Raw genomic sequence first — 24301 nt, forward strand, 5'->3', positions numbered from 1 at the left:
CTATAACATGCAATGCTGTTTGATAGCATTTTGCCCACAAAACTTCTTTCAAAATTGGAGTCAGTTCTCTCAAACCCTGTCACAACTTTATCATCTAAGTTTATGTAATATTCTAAAATCTTTGTTGTCATTACAACAATCTTCACAGCATCTTCACCAAGAGTAGATTTCCATCTCAAACAAAACCACTTTCTTTGCTCATCCTTAAGAAGCAACTCCTCATCCATTAAAATTTCATCATGAGAATCATTGCAGCAAGTCCGTCACATCTTCAGGATCCACTTCTAATTGTTCTCTTGCTATTTCTACCACATCTGCAGTTACTTTCTCCACTGAAGTCTTGAATCCCTCAAAGTCATCTATAAGGATTGGAAACAGTTTCTTCCAGATACCTGTTGATATTTTGACCTTTTCCCATGAATCATGAATTTTTTAATGGCATGTAGAATCGTGAATCTTTTCCAGAGGGTTTTCAATTTCCTTTGCCCAGATCCATCAGAGGAATCTCTTAAGTATGACAGCTATAGCCTTATAAAATGTATTTCTTAAAAAATTAGAATTGAAAGTCTAAATTGCCTCTTGATCGTGGGCTGCAGAATGGATGTTGTGTTAGCAGGCATGAAAATATTAATTTCATTTTACATCTCGATTACAGCTCTTGGGTGACCAGTTGCATTGTCAGTGAGCAGTGTAGATTGAATCTTTTTTTCTGAGCAGTAAGTCTCAACAGTGGGCTTAAAATATTCAGTTAACCATTACCATTTAGTTATATAGGCTTTGTTATTCATTTATAGAGCACAGACAGAGAAGATTTGTCATAATTCTTAAGGGCCCTAGGATCTTTTTAGTAGTTAACGAACCTTGGCTTCAACTTAAAGTCATCAGCTCCATTAGCTGGTCAGCCTGTCCTTTAAAGTTAGGCATTGACTTTTCTTCTCCAGCTGTGAAAGTCCCAGATGCCATCTTCCAATATAAGGCTGTTTTGTCTACACTGAAATCTATCATTTAGTACAGCTACCTTCACTAATATTACATCGATCTTCTGGATAACTTGCTGCAGCTTCTACATCAGCACTTGCCGCTTCACCTTGCACTTTTATGTTATAGACTGCTTCTTTCCTTAAACCTCATGAACCAATCTCTGTTAGCTTCCAACTTTTCTTCTACAGCTTCCTCACCTCTCAGCCTTCATAGAGTTGAAGAAAGTTGGGGCTTTGCTCTGGATTAGGCTTTGGCTTAAGGGAATGTCGTGGCTGGTTTGATCTTCTATCCAGACCACTAAAACTTTCTCCATATCAGCAATAAGGCTGATTTATTTATCATTCATGTGTTCACTGGAGTAGCACTTTTATTTTCTTTCAAGAACTTTTCCTTTGCATTCACAGCTTGGCTAACTGGTGAAAGAAGCCTAGAGTTTGGCTTATCTCAGCTTTGACATACTTTCCTCACTAAGCTTAATCATTTCCAGCTTTTTATTTAAAGTGAGGGACATAAAATTCTTCCTTTTACTTGAACACTTAAAGGTTATTGTAGGGTTATTAATTGGCCTAATTTCAATATTGTCGTGTCTCAGGGAGAAGGGATGCCCAAGGAGAGGGAGAGAAATGGTGTAACGGCCAGTTGATGGAGCAGTCAGGGCACACACATTTACTAAGTTCACCATGTTTCATGGTTTGTGGGGCCCCCAAAACAGTCACAGTAGTAACATCCAAGTTTGCTGATCACAGATAACAATAACAAATATAATGAAAAATAATAATGAAAAAGTTTGAAATATTGTGAGAATAACTAAAATGTGACACACAGACATAATGTGAGCAAATGCTGTTGGAAGAATGGTGCTAAAGGACTTGCTTGATGCAGGATTGCCACAGTCCTTCCATTTATAAAAAACTCAGTATCTTCAAAGCACATTGAAGTGAAGTGCAGTAAAACGAGGTATGCCTGCCTATACATTTCTTTGTAGTTTGGATCCCTGTGACATGTCCTGGTGCTCCTGCTTTAATGCAGAGTTGTGTCATTTATCAGGGAAAATGTAAAAGTTTATGTATCAGGCTCCATTTCTTGACTGGTCCTCAATAAACAAATATTTTCTACGTAAGTTCTTGCCTAGTGCTGTACTAAGTATATCAGGGTATAATGACCTTTTTTTTTTTTCAGTTAGATTTGACATTTAATATTTTATATTTGTTTCAGGTGTACAGCATAGTGGTTAGACATTTATATAATTTACAAAGTTATCCCCTCTGATTAGTTGATACCCACCAGGCACTATACAGTTATTACAATATTATTGACTATATTTTCTATGCTGTATTTTACATCCCCATAACTATTTCATAACTACCAATTTATACTTCTAAACTCTTTCCCTTTTTCACCTATTTCTTTAACCACCCTTTCCTCTGTTCTCTGTATCTGTGAGTCTGTTTCTGTTTTGTATGATTCCACTATGAGATCATAAGGTGTTTGCCCTTCTCTGACTTTTTTCACTTAACATAATACCTTCCATGTCCATCCATGTTGTTGCAAATGATAAGATTTCATTCATTTTTATAGCCGAGTAATATTCCATCGTATATATGTATCACATCTTTATCCAGTCATCTGTTGATGAGCAGTCAGGCTGCTTCCATATCTTGGTTGTACATAATGCCGTAGTGAACATATGGGGTGCCATATGTATTTTTGAATTAGTGTTTTGGATTTCTTCGGATAAACAGAGTAGAATTGCTGTGTCCTAGGGTAGTTCTATTTTTACTTTTTGAGGAACCTCTATACTGTTTCCCATAATGGCTGTACCAATTTGCAGTCCCACCAACAATGCACGAGGGTTCCCTTTTCTTCACATTTTCGCCAACACCTATCGTTATCAGTGATGGCCATTCTGACAGGTGTGAGGTGATAATTTGCACTTTTCTGATTAGTGATGTTGAGCATGTTTTCATATGTCTTTTGGCCATCTGTATGTCCTTTTTGGAGAAAGTCTATTCAGGTGCTCTGCCCAGTTTTTAAATGGATCGTTTTGGTGTTGAGTTGCATGAGCTCTTTATAAATTTTGGATATGAATCCCTTATCAGATATATTATTGGCAAATATCTTCTCCCATTCAGTAGATTGTTTTGTCTATGGTTTCCTTTGTTTTGCAAAAACTTTTTAGTTTGATGTAGTCCCTTTTTTTCTTTTATTTCCTTTGCCTGAGGAGATGTATCAGAAAAAAAAAAATACTACTAAAGGCAATATCAGAGTTTACTGCCTATGTTTCCTTCTAGGAGTTTATGGTTTTAAGTTTTACATTTAAATCTTTAATCCATTTTGAATTTATTCTTGTATGTGGTATAAGAAGGTGGTTGTTTCATTTTTTGCATTTATCTGTCCCATTTTCCCAGCACCATTTATTGAATAGATTGTCCTTACCCCATTGTATATTCTTGCTTCCTTTTTCATAGATTAATTGACCACATATATAGGTATCAGTTTATTTGTGGGCTCTCTGTTCTGTTCCATTGATCTATGTGTCTGTTTTTATGCCAATACCATATCATGGTCCTTCCTTGAATGGTATTGGTAATGTGGCTGAAAAGAGATTATAAGAATTATAAAACAAGAATTTTTCTGCCAAATGTGTGGGCCTCTTGAGGGCAGGAGCCGTTACATACATCTTTGGATCTCTGTTAGTAGGTGCTCAGAAAATGGTGTGTGGTTGAATAGATGGATGGCAGAACAGATGTTCATTTCCTGCTTTGTTAGGGAGTTCTACCTAGTATATTTCCCATTTTAATTTTTACAACCATAGATTTAGGTATTATTTCTGACATTCCATACCTCTCTATGCCACCTCCAGCCCCTTCTTGGGAAACAAAGACCTTAACAAGTTAGGTGCCTTGCCCAAGGTCTCACAGCTATGAAGTGGCAGGATCACAATAAATAAATGACAGGATGATAAATGACAATTGAGGGAAGAGAGGAGAAATTTGTGTTAACTGCTGTATGTCTAGCCCATGGCCAAGGACATCTCCTTCAGCCTCCTTGGCCCTCAGCCATCTGGAAAGATCTTCTCTATCCAGTAACCTGTCATCCCCTTCTCTCTGTGGTGTAGGTTGGCTATCAAGCAGGGAGCAATGGCCAGCCCCTTCCCTCGCAGTACATGAATGATCTGGACAGCGCTTTGGTGCCGGTGATCCATGGAGGGGCCTGCCAGCTCAGTGAGGGCCCCATCGTCATGGAACTCATCTTTTATATTCTGGAAAACATCGCATAGACAGAGGACTTCATTTTTTTTTCTGTTCAGACCTGTTGCAACAGCAGTCATACCCAAATCATTTGCACTTTAGAACTGGAAGATTAAGCTTTTGTTAACACTATTAATGGTGGGTGGGGTGGGAGTGGGGTTTTGGGGTCTGGGGTGGGAAAGGGTGGTTGGGGGGACAGATGTTCCATGATTCTAAGACTTCTATGCATTATCCGCCACGAAGATCTGGGCAGCTTCCGTTACTGCACAACAGTTATGCTATCCTTGCAGCTAATCCCCTTCTGTTATTGTTTAGACAAGAGTTCTGCTCCTCTGTTTTAAGACTTAACTTATGGTCTTATGCTCAGAAATGCTCAAATGGGTACAACCATCACCAAGGGTGGGGGGGGGGGCTGAGGGAAAATAAAAAATGAAGCATCAGCCTTGTACTCTTTGTACAGAATTTATATAAAAAGAATATAACACAGATTTTGTTCCATTTCCATCACAGTGACTTCAAATAGAAGTCATATTTAGATTTTTGTTTTTACCAGATTATTCATTGAAGTGAATCAAAGACCCAACGGATCATCCCTCTCCTATCCAAGGAAGGCGACTCTGTAAATGAGGTGACTTGGATAGCAGAGCCAACGTCAGGATTGCTCAGGATCTGCCCAAGTGAATGGCAGGTATTGAATTGGGCCTTTCTGTGAAAGCTGACGAATATACCCAAGATTTTTAGTTACAATATACACTAGAGGCATTTAAAAAAACATTTTATTGAGAAATTATTTAAACTCCCAAGAAGGTTGCAAGTAAAAAAAAAACCTGTGTATGCTTTACCTAGATTCACCAATTGTTCACATTAACATTTTGCCTCATGTACTTTTATCAGTTGTCTCTCCTTAAAAATGGAGTTCTTTGAAAGTGAGCTGAATACACCATAGCCCCTTACCCCCAAGTATTTCAATGCTTTTTTCCTAAAAATAAGATCACCTTACATTACCGCAGTTCTCAACTTCAATTTACATTGATATACTTTAACCTAGCATCTAATGTGTACTTCATAGCATTTTCTCCTTCCAGTAATGCTTTTATCCTAGAGTCACATAGGGCAAAGAACTTTCCTGACTCACCTTTATGTCAATATTTTTGAATATAGGTTCCCTCACCTCATTTTTTAAATAGTAAATGCCTCATTTTGAATTTGATTGGTGTCTTTTCATAATTAGAATCAATCTATACATTCTTGGCCAGCATCCTACTTAAGTGATGTTGTGTCCTTTTTATGGCATCACCTCTGGGGTCACCTGATGCCTTTCTGCTCCTTGTTGATGATAGTAAATTTTGATTACCTGGTCAAAGTGTTGTCCAGTTTCTCCACTGTATATTTTTCCCCTTGGAATGAAAAACCAATGCATAGACACATTCTCAGATCATGCAAATATCAAAATTTCCCCTTAGATTTAGCTTCTACTGTCTGAATTATTCTTTTACTATGATAGTTACAGAATTTTTCAATTCCAGCACCCCTTCCATGTTTATCAGTTGCACTTGGTCATCTATAAGCAAAAGTCCTTCCTTCTTTTCTATTTATTCAGTCAGTTTCCTTTATGGCCTTGTGAATTACTTTTTGAATGGTTCTAATTCATTACTTTGGTACTCAGATGGCCTCAGCTTTGGCCAGAGAGACCCCCTTCAGGGTAGCTCCTGCATCCCTGTGATGTGCTATCATTTTTTTTTTTTTTAACACATCCTTTTCTGGCCTAACAGGATGCTCCAGGCTCATCTGAGCTTACCTTGCCCCAGCCTTAGAATCAGCCATGGTTACTTTTAGTGGGAGTGGTATTAGGAATGAAGATTTGGTTTAGCCACAATATATGTGATTCACTCTGATTCTTTTCATTAAAATTTTATTTTAGTCAGATCAAATGAATTTCACTACCGAGTTCGAAAAACACTGCTTATAGAGTAACTCACTCCCTTGTCACTGGCATCCTCTGGAAGTTAGTGCAGGCCTCTGGGATAGTGGTTAGAGCTGGGCAGTTACAGGCTATGGACTGTTTAGGGCAGCAGCTCTTTTCCAGACCAAGGCCCAAAGGCGTGGCCTTCTGTTCAAAGTGTATCTAACCAGGTTTATCCCTTTTCCATGGTATACACGTGTGGGGGGTAGTGGGATTCACATTCTACATGTCTCTCCATAGGCTTTGCTGGTGGTGGCTGCAGAGAACTGATTGTGACTGTTCCCAAAACTCAAAGGTACTTGGAACTTCTAAGGGAAACAGTAGATGCCCACAGGACACCAGTTTATAAGGACTAAGCCTTGGAATCACACACATCCCCTCCAAAACCTGACAGGAACAGGGCACACTTAATAGAGGCAGGTATTTTTTTGTAACATCCAGCTTGGTCTAAATATACTTTGAAAGTTCAGGGCTTCTACAGGAGCTCTGTTTTTTTCCTATAGAAGTTTATCTTTCCCCCCATTCAGCTAAATATGCCTTGAAATTGTACATATTTCTTTTGGATCACTGCAGGTTTTTTAATTCTCCTACTAAGGACAAACTCTGGCCTTGCATAGTCAGGTCCATTCTTAATTGTATAAAATGTCCTTTATGTTTAGCATAATTATCTTTTGGAATTGGACATAAAATAGCCAAGGTAGTTTACTTTTCTTCCCTTTATCTTTTGTTTTCATACACTGTGAAAATATGTTTCAGCCCTATAGAGGGCTGAAACATATTTCTAAATCAGATTTTTTAGAACATAAACTTAAAAGATTGAAATATAGAGATCCTTGTAAGCTGAAGAATAGAATGACCATTATGGTAATATTAAATTTTTAATAAGTGTTGAATTCTTACCAACTGCTAAACAATATAGTTTTTTCATTTATTTTTATCAACATTTTCTGAGCACCTACTGGACTCTCTAGGGCTATAGAAATATGGGACTTTTTGTCTTATGTAAGTTCTCATCTAGTATTTTCCCTCATCCAGTGGTTCCTGAATGCTGGTAGGCCCAAAGTTTCCAACTAAATTTACTTCTGTCATAACTAGTTATCCGGGAAATAATTTATGCATTTAATGCATTTCAGACAATAAGCAATGTGCTGAACACTTTCTATATTTAATAAGTTTGTGATAGTGGTTTCTATTTTAATAATAATGATGATAATGGGATCTTAAGGAATTATACATGTAGCCAGAAGGGCTAAGGAGTAGAGCAGGAATGATAATGTCCACTCTAGAGTTTGGGAAGTTGAGGCCCAGAGAGGGAAGAATCTATCTGTGATGGAGGTAGACTAGGTGGAGGTGCAAGTTAACTGGCTCTACCAATCTCAGCCCCAGTTTCATCCTAAAAGGAGATGCCTTTATTTAATGGGCAAGATCTTTTCGGGTCTGCCTGCAAAATTTGGAAAACAAGCTCTCAAAATTTGGTAGCAACAATGCAGGTTTCAGAGTGGTGCTGTAAGAAAGGAAAATGATGTCAAAGTTACAAAATAGCTTATTCTTTGTGAGCAAGATTTCCTGATTCTAAGAAAAATTTATTCCATATATTATTCATTTCACTAATTCAGAAGAAATTGTGCCTTGTCCCAAATTGGGGAGAGAATTTAAAATTTAAAAATGATTTGAGTCGTGGCTGGTTCCCAGTTGCCCACTGAGTCACTAATCTCCACTATTTAGTTGCTGCACTTGTACAAATCCTAAGACTAGACTAGTCAGGCTCCTCCCATGCTAATGGCCCCTGCATGCCTTGGCTAAAACAAAGGCCTTTTAAGAACCTCAGTCTCCAAGTACAGTGGGTGGCTTTGTCTTGCCTCCCTCAGCCTGAAGGTTGTTTTCCTAAAAGCAAAGAGCAGTGAAGGAGACTGCAATTGAACAGGTTGTGAAGGGAAATCTGTGAGCCACAGAAATACTCTTATCAAAATGGAATAAGGCATTTCCAGCAGAGGCCTGAGTTTAGAAGTTACTAAAGCTGGTTGGAACCTTTAAGGATAACAACCACAGCTATCCTGGCCCTCTTAGTAAGTACTGGGTTGGGGTGCAAACCCTGAGGGGAAGGTTAGATTGGGTCAGGAACCCTCCTGACCACCCTATGAAGGCTAATAACCTTCCTTTTCATTTTAGATTACTGCCTGTTTGACACATAGATGTGACTGCAATTAAGTATTAAACCTCACATCTGTGGAAATTTTGGTAGCTCACTCCGATAGGTAAGTTAGACTGGCCAAAAGCTCTTGGAAAAAAGTCATTTGTCTCTTGTTCATGCTGTTATCCACTAAAGATCTCTGAAGGGCAGGGAAGCACAGCCCGGCCCAATCCCAGAAAATTCAATCTCTGAGCTGTGCTTATGCAATACTATGGAGATCTGTAAGCTGAATGTATCTGCTTCACTTAGAGCCTTTCAAAAACGATCTTGAGGAATGCATTATTGAACTTAATGCTTCAAAAGGGGGTGGGGATGGGATGTTAAAATTTTCTTCTGAAAAGTGTAGAATATTGGAGTTTTTAATATTAAATCTATTGCAACTGTAAATTCCTCCATCTCCCCATTCATTCTGAGAAAGCCAAAGGAGAACTTCTTGGGAATGAAGGCATTTCTCTAGGTGATCAGCTAAAGCAGCAAGGCTTCCTTTGCCCTTTCTCAAAAGAGGAAGCCAGAGCAGCCATTTCTGTCAGATGTTAACAGCTACTCTGGTTTTTAAAAAGTGACAAGGCTTTTGTCTAGGACTTTGATGGTTGCACTGTGTATAGAGTATAAGACTACTGTAATGTCTACATAAAATTTTATTTATATACATGTATATTTTTTTCTCCCCTCCAGTAAGCAATCTTAGTTTTAGGCATGAACCAAAACCCAAGATGCAACCTTGCTAGTGCAGTAGCATCACGAACCAAGGCACAGACACAGGTAGAGCTAGGATAAACTGCATTGTGTGGCATAGGCTGCCACTGGCAAACTGGAGTCACAGAACCCTGCCGCCACCCTAAGCAGGGCTGTTTCTGATCACTCTCAAGTTTACCCATCCCTTACAATTATCTTTTAAAGGCACATCCATAAATGTTGCAACGGGGGGCTGGGGTAAGCTGCACAGTGTTGCTACATAGGGGTTAAGGGGCTGCAAGACTCCATGACAGAACAATGAGGCTATCCTGGCCTTTGCTGAGAGGGAGGGGGAATGCAGCATCCTGGAATCCAGCCTGCTTTGGTATGGAGGCCCAGGGAGGGACCAGCAACAGGAAAGAAGAGCCCCGGTCAGTAATGCACGTACTTAGTAGGTCTTTGGTGTCTATGTAGCAGCATCTATCTCCCTTATGTACAAAGGCTTCTGTAGCCAGCAAAGCTGTGAAAAGTATGCTTCTGCACACAGTTGCTGGCCTGACTCCTCTCCCAGCATTGACCATCACAAGGCACAAAGCATAAAAAGTAGGAAGTAAATCTAAACTACAGAGAATATACAAATAGAGTTTAGAAAGGATTTCCTGAAGACAGACTTGGGAAGGTTTAACTTCCCTCCCCAGTTCTACGAGAATCGTAATCTCAGCCCAAGCCCTAATAGTTTTGCCTCTTGCTCATCCTCACAGATGAGAAATTCTTAGGCTTTCTCCCCAGATATGAGTTGAGTACTGCAAGTCTCCCTATGGGGCATGAGCAGGGTACAGAGGTTCTGAGGGCCCACAGAGTTGCCCACCTCACAGGCCCCTGGGCTCCAGGACCAGCCAGTTCTCGGTGACCATCTGCACATCCTGGCCACTCAGAGGCTCACGCAGCCTCACTTTCACCTCCAGCTTGCCCCCAGTGGGCTTCCTTCCATCCAGGACCTAGGAGGGAGGGAAGGAGAAGGTAACTGACAGGAGCAGCAGCTCCCTATGCTCATAGGTGAGGAATGAGCCACAGTATCCTGCAGTGTCAAAGCAGGAGTCTCCATTTCATGACAATCCTGCTGTTTGGTGGTACTGGTGTTAGGTAAGTCATAAAAGCAATATGAAAATCCAAATAAGCATCAATGCTCTGAGGTGATTAGAAACCTCTAGAGTTCTGCTAAGTTTTCCCCATGGCAACTACGGGAAGAAATGCTCTGGCTTAAAGGTACAGCCTGAAAACCACTAAGCTCAAATGCTCAGAGAGAAGTGGATGTTACACAGCCACAGTGCAAGGCCAGGCCTAGAACCCAAGCCAATGGTTCCTTTTCACCCACCATGCAGCCTCCCTCCTGGGCAGGAGAGGAGGCAGCTGGAGTGCAAAGTAGTGCTAATAGGCAGTGACTGCCCTGTATGTGGCTAATACAGAGCAGGGCCCACTTAAGAACAACTCTCCCCAACAGGTGGCAGAGGCAGGTAGGCACATCATAGTGGGAAAAGCCCTACCTATGAAGGCATTGGCAAGGGTCTGGGCTGCACTCTGCCAGGGACACACTGAGCTTATGTACACACCCATCTCTCTCGACCTTGTCAGAGGCAAGCTCCCTGCCTGTAAAATTTGATGAGTTCACTGAAGCTTAAGGAGCTGTCTGGGGCCAATTCTTAAACAAAGACTAGGCTTTATTGTGGTAGGTCCCTGATCTGAAAATACCATATCGACTTTACATCCAGTGCTTGTTCTACTTCGTCATGCTGGCACACAATTGCCTCAACCATAACTGCCCCCACCAAAAGCCTAGGAATTCATGTGTGCCAAGTTGATAGCAATGACCGGACCCCCCCTCAAAGGACCAATAATTCACCATCCCTGGGAACTGAGTGACCCAGTGTTGAATACAGCTACTTTCCATCTGCGTGACATTTAAAATTTTCTCAAACCCTCTGAATCTCTTAATTTGTGAAATGGAACTGGCACCTGCTCTACAGCACACCTGAGGGTATTTTTAAAGGTACAAAAACCTACAATGGGAATGTGGTTCAATGAATGTTGGCTCTTCACTTGCCATGTCTTCTGGTTTGCCCACCCTACCTCCAAAATCTCTCTGATCTCACACTCATTCTCCAGCCGTTCCAGTTTCATGTGGGCTGTGCCAACCAGCTTGTCACTTCTGAAGAAGGATCTGGGGAGCCAAGAGTCAGCAGAGGATTAGACTGTGCAGGGAAAGCAGGAAGGAGCTGGCTTAGGCCAGCATTAGAAAACTGAGAAGTAGCAGGGGCAGCAGCAGCAATGGAAACCATTCCTTCTGCCCAGCCCAGCTTGGCAGTATGACTGACTGACCAGGGCCTCACCCTTTGTGGAAGATTTCAAACTTGATCCCTTTGCTTTGGATCACCCTCCTAAAGCCCCGGTGGTTTCGGTTGATGTTTAGTTTGAAGAGTTGATCAAATTCTGCAAGAAGGAGACAAAACAAGAAGGGGCTTGGCTCCCAGGGATTTCCTGAGGGAAATGGTCAACAGAGGCCCAGGGCTGGCTTCCCCTCTCAAGCTCTATGCCTGCAATTCAGAGGGACTACCACAAGAGGGTGGCAGAGCATCTAGTCCTGGGCTTTGGAAGTCCATGGAAGTTCTTATTATACAGCTTATACCAAAGTGGAAGAGACTTGGAATTTGGAGTCAGGATTCCTAGATTCAAGTCCTGTTTCCACCGCCTCCTTGTTTTGAGGTTGTAAGCAAGTCCCTTTACCTCTTTGAGCCTGTCTCCCCATGAGAAGAGTGGTGATACCTTCATCTCCCAAGTTGAGTACCAAGTAAGATTATTGATCTGGAAACACAAGTGCTACACTCACAGAGTGAGAGGAAGGAGAAAGCAGCCCTCACCTGGAGAGTTTGTGTTCTTCACCACAGCTGTTTTGCTTTTTTGAGCCTGGTCCTAAAGCAGTAAGGGAGAAGTCAGGACAGCTTGAAAAAACAGGTCTACAAGGCCAAGAACTCTAGGCTCAGTGATGACTGAAGGGACTCCTATAGAGAATGGGCCCAAGGTCAAACCCCTCCCCATAGCCAGAATTCCCAGGAATAGGAAGAATTGAGTACAGGGTCCTGGAATGGAAGATGGGGATAAGAGGATCCCACCTCTACCAGAACCTCACCGAGTTAGGGTAGTGGAACTCAAACCGCACAAAAGCATCCAAGTCATCAGGGGTAACCCCTATGAAAGAGGAATGGGAGCCAGGGTCAGAAGGGAGTAGCCAAGAGCCCAGCACATAATGTGGAGGGAGAGCCAGTGCCTCCTGTTGGCCAGGGGTGGAGTTTTTGGGCAAGACCCTCCTGGAATAGGGGTGGCCCTGGGGATACCTGGCGGGGCCGGGAGGTTCATTCCCCGGACAATGACCAGATGCATTTCTGTGCTGCTGAGTTCTGAGAAGATCCTATAACCAGGAAACAAGGAGAAAGAGCCCAAAGTGAAGGAGCACAGTCAAAAAGGTCCCCTCTTCCAGTGCCTGCCTGCTTGCTAGGTGGTATTCAGGAAGAGAGTGGGCCCAGGGAGGCAAAGCTCGCCTGTGCTAGGAGTGGCAAAGGTGACATATGGACCTTGGTCTGTGACCCCCAGTCCAGGGCTCCGTTCCTAGCCACCTGCAGTTCCAAGCTCCTCATAGGCAGGCATCATATCCTACTTCCCACAACCCCAAGGCCCAGTGCCTAGGGTGGGGAAGCCTCACTAAAGGGGCCTAAGTCTTCAGGCTTGGCCCTCAGTCTCTTGGTCCATCCCTGCATGGAGCCACTGTTTCCCTAAGGCTTTGGTACCTCACAGTCTGGAATGTCTTCAACTCAAAGTGGTGGCTAGGAGGGTCAAGGCCCTGGGCCTGGGCCAGCTGCAGGATCTCAAGCTGTTTCTTGCGGTCCTGAGCAAGATTCTCAAACCTGATAGGGACAGGTGCACATGTCAGCATGACAAGGCTCACTTTCTGCTCCCCACTTCACATGCCCCACACCAAGCCCTTGCATTTACCGGGTAGTCTCAGCCACATTGCCCTGGTGCATGAACTGCTTGGAGAACAGCAGACACTTCTGAAAACAGAGGCCCAGAGTGATTCTAGGATGGCTTTCAAGGCCTGACTTCCGAAAGCTCCAACCTTCTGTAGTCTCACTGCTCTCCTTCCCCAACACACACCCCAAGGCCACTGTTTCCAAGTCCTATCACTTTTCTAAGTTTTTGCTGTTTCTGTCCTGATGACAGGCAGGCCCCAAAATTTACTTATTAGCAAACTCTTATTCTTCCTTCAAAACCTAATAGAAACATCACTTCAAAAGGCTGACTTGGAGCCAGCAGCTCAGATCCATAGACACAAATATACATTATGTTTATATAAATTTCTCTATATACATATGTATCTGTCTCCCATAACACTTCTTCCTCCCATCTTCAAAGCACTTTCCCCTCCACTCTATTAACTTCATAACCACCTTGAAGGAGAGAGATTATCCCATTTTACAGATAGGGAAAATGTGGTTAAGGGAAAGGAGGGCCTTGCCCAAGGTCACACAGCCAGTAAGTGGAAGAGCCAGAATCTGAATCCAAGCCTATCTGGTCTCAGCCCCATGCCTCTCCTGAAAGAGAGGAAAGGGGAGGGCACTGAAATGGGAAGACAGACAAGCAGTCTACTGACCTCATGTTGCTCCAGCAGCATTTTTTGTAGCTGGGCGTACACCTCCTCAGCCTTTTGGGAGAGCCGCAGGTCCTCATGGTGAATGAGGATGAAGTCACCCTCCTCATCCGTCAAGGGTGAAGGCACCTGTCCAGGTCGCAAGGCCCCTCAGGGGCCCCAAGAGTCAGATTATTCCTCTACTGAGCCTAACGAGCACAGGAATCCAAACAAGATGTTTCTCCAGCTTCTACTAACCTCCAGTGATGAGAACTTATTGCCTCCCATTCTATTTCAGGCTGCTGCAACACTCTGCCTCCCACTGGCCTTGCCCTGCCTTGTCATCTCTGACCACAAGCAACCCACCTGGCCTTCCCCCACCCTCTCTCAGTGGCATGGAGTAGAGACAGGGATAAGCAAAAGGCTCTTTTTCAGCTATCACCACACCCTATCCAAGTCCCACCTTCACCAAGCAGCTGCCTTGGTTCACAGCCCTGCTCCTCAAGCCTCCCACCCACCTCCTCTGCCTAAGAAGTCCTGCTGCTTAACAAGGTGAGACTCACCTTGGAGAGGTCCACAGGTCGGCCTGCTCGGACCTGGGTGATCTGAGCCTCAAGGCATTTGGCCAACCGCAGATGAGCTTTGGCCTGTTCCAGGTTGTGGCCCCGCTTGGCCTGAAGGGCTGCCCGCTGGTATTGCAGTTTCCGTGCCTCTAGTAGTGCCAGCTGCTCCCGCACTGAAGGGAGAGCGACACTGGTTAGAGCCATGCCTGCCCTTCACGGGAGCCTTCACAGTGACACCCTCCTTCTCTCCAGCTCACCAGAGGGTCCCAGAGACTCCTTAGAACTCGAGGCCTTGGGCTCAGGCAGGGGCCGGGATGAAGGGACCAGAGGCTGTGCTGGCTTCTTGGCCACTGGGGCCTGGGAAGGAGGTTCATCCTGTAGATGATCAGGAAGATGTCACAGGGAATCTGTTCTCCTACCCCAGCTGTGGCAGCTCCCAGACTTGGACTGCCTTCCTAACACTGCACTAACTTACCATGTGAACTGAGATGAATGGCTTCTCTTATGGGCCCTAGAGAAACTCAGCAGAAGCCGCAGAAGCTCTCTGAGCTAACCTCTCCAACAGGACAGCAAGGGTATTGGAGATTGAACCTGGCTTCTGGAGTCAGACCTTGGTCTGAATCTAGCTCTAAAAGGCTTATCTGGGTGCCCTTGGCCAAGTTTTTTCTCTGCAAAACGGAAGAAAGACTATCTACCTCCTTAGGCTTGTTAGTGTGGACAGTAGGGTCTGGAATAACCCTTCATCTGTCATTTTTCCCCCACCAACCCCTGGAGTCTTGGACAAACCTCATCCCCATCTTCCTCTGCCAGGGCTGTGTCCTCTGAGGTGGCCAGTTTCTGGGCAGCTGCTAAAGTAGCTGCCACTGCATCTTCCTCAGTGCCTGCAGTGGGCTCCAAACCAGGAATGGGGGGGAATCCTGTAGAAGACAAAGAGTGGGGAAAAGGGGAGGGTAGCCTCAGGGAAGCACTATGTTGCCGTGGGCCTTGGCTGGGTCTTCCTAGGCATGGCTGGGATGGGTGGCTCCCATACAGTGGAGGCAGATACATGAGATATCATGCACCCCCTCCCCCCACTTGCTCAGAGACCACCTCATAAACCCTAGGCCAAGCACTGACCTGGAGGAACAGGCAACTCAGCAAAATCAACTTTACGTCCTGCTTGAAATGCTCGAATGGCATCTTGATATTGCTGCAAGGAAAGAAAGGGAGGGACCTATGGCAGGCAACATTCTGCAGGCTCCACAAAGGAAGAGACAGAGAGAGGCTGACATAGGGCAGGAGGCTGCAGAGCCGAGGGCCCACCTTGGCAATGCGCTCGTGCATCCGGGCCTTGCGCTCATCCCCACTTCCCCGTGCCTGGATGCCTGCCTCGCGGTACTTGCTCAGCCTCTGCTGCAGGGCATCCAGCACTGTCTGTGGCTCAGTACGGGCCGCTTAAAAGGAGGAAGAAGATGGCATCAGCTATGCCTGCCTCTCCCCAGGTCCCCACTCCACAGTCCCAGCATGCCATCCTACCTGGGTTTGCTGGAGTGTCAGGAGCCATCACTGGCTGCACTCGCTCCACTGCTGGGGATAAAACTGAGGGTGCTGTGAGGGCCTCAGAAGCCTGTGGGAGGGGCTTCAGGTCTGGAGGACCCAGAGCAGAAGTATAGGTGGGACGCCTGGCCAGCCCCAGCCTGACCAGGTTCCCCCACCACCATCCTCATACTCACCCTCAGGTGCTGGGGGCATGGCACTCAGGTCCACAGGCTGCCCCTTCTCTAGGGCCTCCAAGACAGCACCAAATCTCTGCAGTAGTAAGGAAAAGCTGCTGTGGGCATAAGCCAAGGAACCCCAAGAGTCTGGGCTAAGAAAACTCCTTTTCCGGCCACTCTCACTCAAGTCTCCACCACTCTAGCTGCATAACCTTAAGCAACTCACTGCCTCCACCTGTGAGGGGCTGGACACAGGGCCCCTGAGCCAGATGTCATACCTTCCCAATCCTCATGAGCTCTCGGGCACGGCCTAAGTCTCCAGCCCGCTTAGCATTCAGGGCAGCCACTTTGTATTCTCTCTGTCGGGCCAACAACAGGGACCGTGGGTCTGAATCAGGTGGAGCAGAAATGCCAGGGCTGCCCAAGAGGCACGTCTCAGGTTGGGAAGGATGGTCTACGGAGAAACAAAAAACCCAAAGAAGGGGCATCAGGGGCAAAGAAGAAGGTGCGCACCTTGAGTCCCCACACCCACAGGTCTGGTTGGCTGATGGCAGTGGACAGCGGCAGGATGGGGAAGCAGGCCGTGGGCTCTGACCGTGGGGACTAGGACAGTCATCCGTGGTGGGGGGAGCTGGGCGGTCTGCCTCAGGGCTCCTGTTGGTTGTTTCCTGGGCGGCTGGGGGCCTCTTCCCCAAAGCCACTGGAGGGGGGATCTCCTCTTCATTGATCTTCCTTCCTTTCCTCACAGCAGCCAGCTGGGACTCTAAAGTCTGAGGGAGAGAAGAACCAGAAACCCAGTCTGGACCCTGCATGAAGACAGGCCAGGTGTCTCTCCCATCTACTGGCCCAACCTCCTGCTGCCTTACCCGCTGTCCTCAGCCCCACTCCTCCCAGCCCTGCTCCCTGGCTGGGCCCAACCCACCTTCAGGCCACGCTCACAGCGCCTGGCTTTGGCCGCTTCACCTGCCTCCTTGGCGCTGGCTGCGGCCTCCCGGTAGTTGTGGATCCGATCTTCCAGCAGAGCCTGCAGCCCCTCAGGCCCTCCAGCCTGTAGATACTCCAGTTCAGGGCCTGGCCAGTCTAGAGCCAACTAGGCCCTTGTTGCTCCCTCCCTCAAGGAAGCTGCCCCAGAAAACGGAGCTCTTGGAGTCAAGGAGAAGAAATTGCCTAAAAGCCTCAAGGGAGGAGGCAAAGACTCACTGGAGAGGCCAGAGGCCATGTCAGAGGCAAACACAGAGGCCCAGGCAATCTGTGGACAGCTGCAGGAGGTGGTCTGTGAGAACAGAGAGGCCTTTGAGGCCAGCCAGCCACCAAAGAGTTTTTCGTGCTCAGTCACTGCTTGGGGCCCTAGAAAGGGATACTGCAGCTTTCCTATGCAAGCTGTGCTACATGCATGTTATACACGGGTACGTAGGGGTATCAAAGGCACAAAAAGTCCCTCCAGAACTTACCTGAGCTGCTGGGACTGAAGCTGTCAGGAGAGCTGTCTGTACTGGAGATTCGATGTTTTCTTGTCCCTTCTCCTCCTCGGAGCCACCCAAACTGGCTGTCTCATCACCATCCAGGGGCCCAGCTTCCACATCTGTACCCAGGACCTCCTGCAGCTCAGTCTGGGGGGAGACAAATCCCAGGAGCTTGGAAGCCTCATGGCCATACCTGTAATACAATCTGAAAATAAAGGGCCCTCTCCCCCAGAGTACTTTCCAACATTAGTCACTGTGCCCGAAAGTCCCCTTTACCAAAACACTTTAATCTGACTGAAGATAGCCTTTTAAATAGTGAAGACTACAAATCTGAGAATCCCCAAATGCAGAGCTCACAACAGACATCAAAGGATACTAGTCTAACACTGTCTAGTCAGGAAAATGGGCCCAAGAAGGGCAAGGTACTCACTTAACATCAGGGCACACAGAAGGACAAACCCAGGCCTCTTCCACAGGCTTGACCCCAGAACCCTCGGACAACAGCATGGCAGACGCACCAGCAAGTCTGCATCCTCTTCCAGCCCTTCCTCTTCCTCCTCCTCCTCCACATCCTGCATACAGTCTGCCGCCAACTTCTCGATGTGGGCCATAGGCAAGGGGGCTGCAGGGACAGAGGGTCAGGGCAACTCAGAAAAGGTCCACGAACACGATCTTCAATGCACTGTACATTTCTACACCCAGGGAGAAATACTGCCCTCCACAGCCAAAGTCCCACCTATAAAACCTATGCTCTCCCTTTATGAGCCAGCTCAAAGACCCTCAGCAGGGAATCCTTCCCGGGCCCTCCAACAGAAAATGAAGCTATTTTCGTCTCAGCATTTTTGCTGTGGTAGTTCATCACAGACATATTCATCCATTCCCCCTAACCACACCTTTCACATATGTTAAGATTTTTAACATCACAATTCTATAAGACAGTTAATATTATCCCCATTTTATATAAGAATAAACATAGAACTACCAATATTAAATTTCCTAATATTGTAATCCTCCTAAGTGGCAAAGCCATGATTCAAACCCAGTTCATCTAACTCTAAAGCAGGTTTGAACTGAGAGAGAATGGAAGGCCATGTTTCTCCCAGGCCACTGAGCCCCTTTTCAGGTCCTCCCATTCTCATCTCAGGGGTACATGGGTCTGGGGGTAAAGGGGGCTGGGTTCTCTCTGAGGGTTCCTGGTGAGAAGAGATTAAGATCTAGACCCTCTGACCCTCTTAGACTTCAGGTCTCTGTCCTCTTCCAGGCTGGGGAGGAATATTCCACGTATTCATCTGACACAATTTCTGTGCACTTATTAGTGCCCAATTCAGTCTGTGCTGAGCCCCTACTCTATACTAGGCCTAAGAATAGTGACCTAAGTCAGTCGGAGAGTCAGAACGCTGATTGTCCATAATAGGGAGGCGGACAACCCAGGGAAGAAGTAAGCGCCCCATCACACAGGTGTGTGAGCAGGGCAAGATGGCCTCTTGGTGGGATCGCTGCAGAAGGGACACAGACATCGGAAGAACAAGTCATCAGGCTGTAGACCCTCTCCAACTGCCTGAGCCCATCTGGTCCCAGCACCGAGTCCAGCCCAGTGCCACAAACTCACCGTGCCCCTTAGGTGCTGGCTTTCTGCTTATGGTCCCTGCTTCCCCAGTGAGGGCCAGCAGCTCAGCCTCCAGGTCCCCATCATCTTCGGTCTCCTCCATCCCCAGCAGTATGTCATCAGGGCTGAATTCCACAAAGAGCCCCAGCTGAGAACAGAGGAAGACAGAGGGTAGAGCCCAGTCCCAGAGCCAGTCTCCTGGCAGTCACTGCCAGGCTCCTTCACTGTCTGAGGCCCAGTGCACAGAAAGGAAAACTGAGGCTGCAACATTACACTTTAGGACACTTTTCTCCCTAGTGACTCTACAAAGACCCAGTGAAACTACACCACCATTATCATCACTCATAACATCAACAGCGCTAGCTGCCACACACTGTGCTCAGCACCACCCTACATGACTGCCTTAGGTAATTCTCACAATTCTGAGTGGCAGGCTTTTTATTTCTTTTTTTCTTTTTTGGAAAACACACATAGCATGAAAATTATGATCTTAACCATTTTTAAGTGTAGAGTTCAGTAGCATTATGTACATTCACACTGTTGTGCTACTATCATCCATCCCAGAACTCCTTTCATCTAGCAGAACTGAAACTTGGTACCCTTAAACGATTTCCTGTTCTCTCCTTCCCCCAGCCCCTGGTAACCACATTCGACTTTCTCTATAAATTTGACTACTCTAAGTAACAGTAGGCACTATTTTCATCTCCATGTTCAGATAATACTGAGACGACCTTGTAAGTGGCAGAGCTAGAATTTAAAATAAGGTCTTATGACGAGTCTATGCCCTTTATTCTACCACCTTCCTTACCTTCCTCTTTTAAGACAATAAAAATGGACTAAGAAGTCTTAGTACTTGGACCAAAAAAAATAAAGAGAATATTAGGGAACAGATCTCTAAGGGGGCAAAACTCTTCTAGTGGACACAGCCCTCAAGCCCCAGCAAGCAGTCATGGCCCTAAATAAAGAACCCATGAGAACGCTGGCCCCTTCAGAACACCCTAAACTTTAGTGATTCCTGAACTCTCTAGATCATTCATATGGAGGTGGCTATGGCAGAAGGATGCCTGGGTTGAAACACAGGTGAGTTCTGGCCTCATCTCCCATGTGTGTCTGGCAGAGAACAGGCAGAGGGTCTCTAAGGGCTCTGCCAACTCCAGAAGCACTGCTCCAAGTCTCTGAACTAATGGAGATACCATACAGGTGACCCAGTTTGCCCAAGCTGTTTAGGAACCACCACTCTCAGACTGGTCCAGGGGTGAAGAAAGCTGTATACATACCTGCTTGGCAGCTGCCACACCCTGGCCACTGGCCTGAGGGCCTTTCCGAGGTCTTGGCCTTGGCATCTCGGCAGCCTAGATACCTGTTTGGTGGGGAGTGGAAAAGACTCAGACTGGAGCTGCCTAAAAGCTCCTCCCCCAACAGTGCTACCTATAGTAAGGTGTGGTTAGTAAACTCCCAACTCAGAGAGAGATGGCAATGGCTTAACACCAAAGGGTGAAATACTAGCACTGGAAATACAGCACTGAAGCAAGCAACTTGGGAGATGGAAGGGATGGAGACCACCTGTTAATGAGTTTAAGTGGGGTGTATGTGGACACAATAAAAAGTTACAAACTTATTGACAAATATAGATTAAACCAAAGAGGATGAGGCCGTGGATAAGCCTGAAACACAGATTCAGGAAAGTAACTCTAGGTAAAGGTGGGTTGGTACAAGGTTAGGCAGGATTCAGAAAGGCTCTAAAGCTGTGCAATCAAATATGATAGCCATATATGACTCTTTTCATTTAAATTTAAATTAAAAATCCAGTTCCTCAGCCATTGGCCAGCACAAATATTGAACATTTTCATCACAAAAAGTTCTCTTGCACAGTTCTGCTCTAGAGAAACCTGACAGCATTCTGATTCTCTTGGAGATCTCACAACCATTCACAGGACCTACTATGTGTCAGAGACCCTGTGCTGGGCACTGGGAGGGCAGGAATGAATCTGACATTTTCCCAACTCTCAAAGGATATTTACATGGTGGAGATAGCCTCATCGATGGACAGAACCCCATAGGGCTGCTCCAGGGGCCATGAGTGCCCAGGTGCAGCCCGTTATCCAACAGAGAGAAAAGGCTTCTTGGAGAAGGCAGTGCCTGTGCTGCTGAGTCATGGAGAATAAGAATTTCAAACAGAGGGATCAACCTGATAATTATTTTTAAGTGAGAAACAGTTTGATCTGCACAGGGAAACTAAAGATCTGGGATTACTGGAGCATAAAGTGTGTGACATAAAATGGAACAAGTGAAGCTGAAAATATCAGCAAGAGGCAAAATAGAAAAAACTTAAAACTTTAAAGGAGTTTGGGCATTATTCTGAGGGCTAGGAACGTGACGGGATCAGCTGGACGATTCAGAAACATCTGTCTGGCTGCTTAAGGGAAGGAGGTAGGAGGGAGAATGGAGACTGGAAGCCGTCGGGTCCGGTCTTGCAACGGTTCGGACCAAAGGGGCGAGTTGCGGAGGCGTGGGGGTGGCGAGAAGTGGAGAGATTCCAAACTTAGAGGGTAAAATCAACAAGGCTCCAGGGTTAACTGGATGTGGGCGCACGGGAATGGGACCTCAGGGTGACTCCTAGAGTCAGATTTCAGTGGCTTGGGAGAATGGCGGGCCGTCAATTGAGCGGGAGCACTGCGTGAGCAGGCTCAAGGAAAAGACGAGGTCAGTTAGACATGTCAAGTCTGTGGCTCCAGGGGCACCGGTCTAAGGGGCACGGGTGTAGGACCCAGGCCCGGGCTCAGGAAAGAGCAGGGCAGCGGAGTGCGCAGGAGAGGCGAATCCGGGGACCCCACTCCCGCGCAGCAGGACGCACCGCCCTGCCCCGCCCCAGCCCACTCCATCTCCCTCGCCGTCCCCAGGTGTCCACTCGCCGGGGGGCCGTTACGCGACATACCTCGTAGCGGATCCGAAACCAACGCGGGCCTTCTCCTCCCCGGAACTGCCCAGGGCTCCCGCTGCCACCCCGCCGCCGCGGCGGCCGTGACGGAAGCGCCCTGGCGGAGACGGCTCGCGCCCTAACACGTGATTCCAGGCCCCTGCGGAGCGCAATACGCATGCGCAAGGCGAGGCGGGCGTAGCGCTCCAACAGGTGACTCCAAGGGTGGGGTTCTCAGCATAGAGGTAACACGAAGTTCCATACGGGTCGTTAGACGGTTCTGACGTGTCCAGCTGCTCGTGCAAATACAGGTGTGTCGCTCGCCCAAGCCCATTTTCTCTTTCCCCGCCAAAGTCACGCCCTCCGAGACTCCCGAGTACTCACTCACCTCACGTCCTCGCTCCGACCCTCTCGGCGTGAGGGCGGGGCTGACGCAGGCTCCGCCCTCGAGGTGGGGCTTCTCTGCTTGCCACCTTGTCAGTGGCCTTTCTAACAGTCTTAATCGTTCAGTATCTGAATGTACTTTTTACGATCACAAGGCGGGTGAAATAAGATATGACAGGCAGCAGACAGTGGATGTTCATCTCATTCCACCTCTTCATGAAGTCACTTCATAGTCGAACACCAAATTCTTAACCTCCCTACCCAGCAGGGAATGAAATGGGGGATGGAGAGGGGCGTTAAAGAGAATCTTCTATCTAAACCCTAGCTCATAAACTTGAATTACTGTGTTTTGTAGTTATCAGTTTAAAAGATCTTCCAGGTTCCTTGGACAAAGAGCTTTTCCATTCTCTATTGCTTTGGGGTGGTTGCCCCGGGAAAACCGACTTTAGCATTTTTAAAATTGAAGTCTCACTCCCATTTTTTTCTCATTAAATTTTATAATGAAATATTTTATACCCAGAGATATACAATATTTCACATTTGCTGGAATGCATGCTCCACAAAGGCAGAGCTGTTTGTTCTCTAAGATGTCTCAAGTGCCTAGAGCCACTAGTGCATGGTACATAGTAGGCACTCAATAGGTCTCATTTCTTGTGTGAATTAACATGAGCACCAAACAGAAGTTTAAGAAGAAAAAACCAGTACAGTACAGGTGAAGGCACTTACACACACCTGTCACGTTGCAACCCTTTCCCAAAGAGATACCCACTCTTCTGAGTTTGGTGTTTATTATTCCTGCACATATTTCTACTGTATATGTATATATCCTTAAACAATCCATAGTATTTTTTTTTTGCAAGCTTTAACATTATATCATTGGTATCACTGCATATATTCTTCAGCTTTACTCAACCCTATTTGTAAGCTCCGTCCACATTTATACTTACATTTTGTCTAGTTATTTTTTATTTCTCTAGGGTATTTCATAGTATGAAAATAATGCACTTTTCCAATGGCTTTACATTACAGTGCTATGAACATTCTTGTACACAACTCCTAGGGTACACGTGTTTTCCTAGGGTGTATAACTTGGTTTAGAATTGCTAGCTCATAAGATTTCTGCATTTTCCACACAATAATAATTCCAAATTATCTATAGAGTATCTGTTCAAGTTTATACTCTCAATAGTGGCACACTTTGGTTCTAGTTGTTCTATAGCACTATAGAAAATTTTCCTAATAGATGTGAAAAGGTTTCTACTTGCAGGCTTCTTTTACTATGTTTATATTTTGTTGGTCAGTCATGTTTCTTATTCAGTGGATGACTTGATACCCATTTTTCATTTTTGTTAATTGTGTAATTCTTTAAAATATTCTGATACTGATTCTCATTCCATTATATGCAGTTATAAATATAAATATTTAATCATGATTCTCCTAAGAACAAGATTCTCCTACACAATTTATAACTCACAAAATTTAACATTTACAAAATACCATTACCTATGTTTATAATTATGTCTCTTAAATCCACAACTCAATGAAGATTCGATGCATTTAGCTATTTAGCTCTCATTTCTCTAGTTTCCATTAGTTTGGAATAGTTCTAAATAGTTATATTTTTGTTTTTGTGATATGGGTATTTTTGAAGAGGAGCAGTTACTCTGCAGAATATTTTTTTCTCAATTTTAATTTATCTGATAATTTTCTCATCAATAAACTGAGGTCAAACATTTCTGGCAGATTACATGTGTGGTGTGTTTTTCTCAGTGCCTCACATGAGGCTTTAGATATCAGTTTGTCCCATTGTTGGTCTCCATGTAAGTATTAGAATTAATTTGCAGAGGCATATCAAATACCCCTGCCAAGATTTTGATTGCAATTGATTTGCATTGAGCTGTTAATTACATCTCTTTATTAGCTTCATTGTTAGGT

At 45.5% G+C, this 24301-nt stretch overlaps 2 protein-coding genes across 6 annotated transcripts in view; one reads left to right on the plus strand and one right to left on the minus strand.

Annotated features, from left to right (window-relative positions):
* Nucleotides 1-4718, plus strand: part of ZFYVE9 (zinc finger FYVE-type containing 9) — a 121166-nt gene extending 116448 nt beyond the window's left edge. For 2 of the 3 annotated variants that reach the window (XM_016120281.2, XM_016120283.2), the window contains one exon: nt 4100-4718. In XM_016120281.2, the coding sequence (XP_015975767.1) occupies nt 4100-4261 (162 nt within the window). In that variant the 3' untranslated portion in view covers nt 4262-4718. The remainder of the gene's footprint in view (nt 1-4099) is intronic. The other variant, XM_016120282.2, reaches the window with a different exon arrangement.
* Nucleotides 4719-4990: 272 nt separating this feature from the next.
* On the minus strand, nt 4991-22465 carry CC2D1B (coiled-coil and C2 domain containing 1B). 3 transcript variants are annotated; one of them, XM_016120286.2, is made up of 26 exons: nt 22371-22458; nt 22001-22275; nt 20343-20425; nt 19069-19213; nt 17978-18081; nt 17448-17606; nt 16919-17044; nt 16592-16766; nt 16275-16450; nt 16015-16090; nt 15818-15928; nt 15605-15735; nt 15419-15491; nt 15089-15219; nt 14560-14677; nt 14303-14475; nt 13764-13889; nt 13106-13164; nt 12901-13017; nt 12451-12524; nt 12246-12304; nt 11977-12028; nt 11449-11548; nt 11189-11279; nt 9930-10059; nt 4991-7699 (listed from the first exon to the last, which is right to left on the minus strand). In XM_016120286.2, the coding sequence occupies exons 3-25, from the start codon at nt 20406-20408 to the stop codon at nt 9931-9933; spliced, it is 2571 nt and encodes an 856-aa protein (XP_015975772.2). In that variant the 5' UTR covers nt 20409-20425; nt 22001-22275; nt 22371-22458; the 3' UTR covers nt 4991-7699; nt 9930. The 3 variants fall into 3 exon arrangements, with proteins under 3 accessions (XP_015975772.2, XP_036089841.1, XP_015975770.2); XM_036233948.1 differs by lacking the exon at nt 16919-17044 and having other exon boundaries at nt 5966-10059; nt 22371-22465; XM_016120284.2 differs by lacking the exons at nt 4991-7699; nt 9930-10059 and having other exon boundaries at nt 10066-11279; nt 22371-22460.
* Between the last annotated feature and the right edge of the window lie 1836 nt (nt 22466-24301).

This window comes from Rousettus aegyptiacus, unplaced genomic scaffold, assembly GCF_014176215.1.
Source record: "Rousettus aegyptiacus isolate mRouAeg1 unplaced genomic scaffold, mRouAeg1.p scaffold_m13_p_1, whole genome shotgun sequence".
NCBI classification, from domain to species: domain Eukaryota; kingdom Metazoa; phylum Chordata; class Mammalia; order Chiroptera; family Pteropodidae; genus Rousettus; species Rousettus aegyptiacus.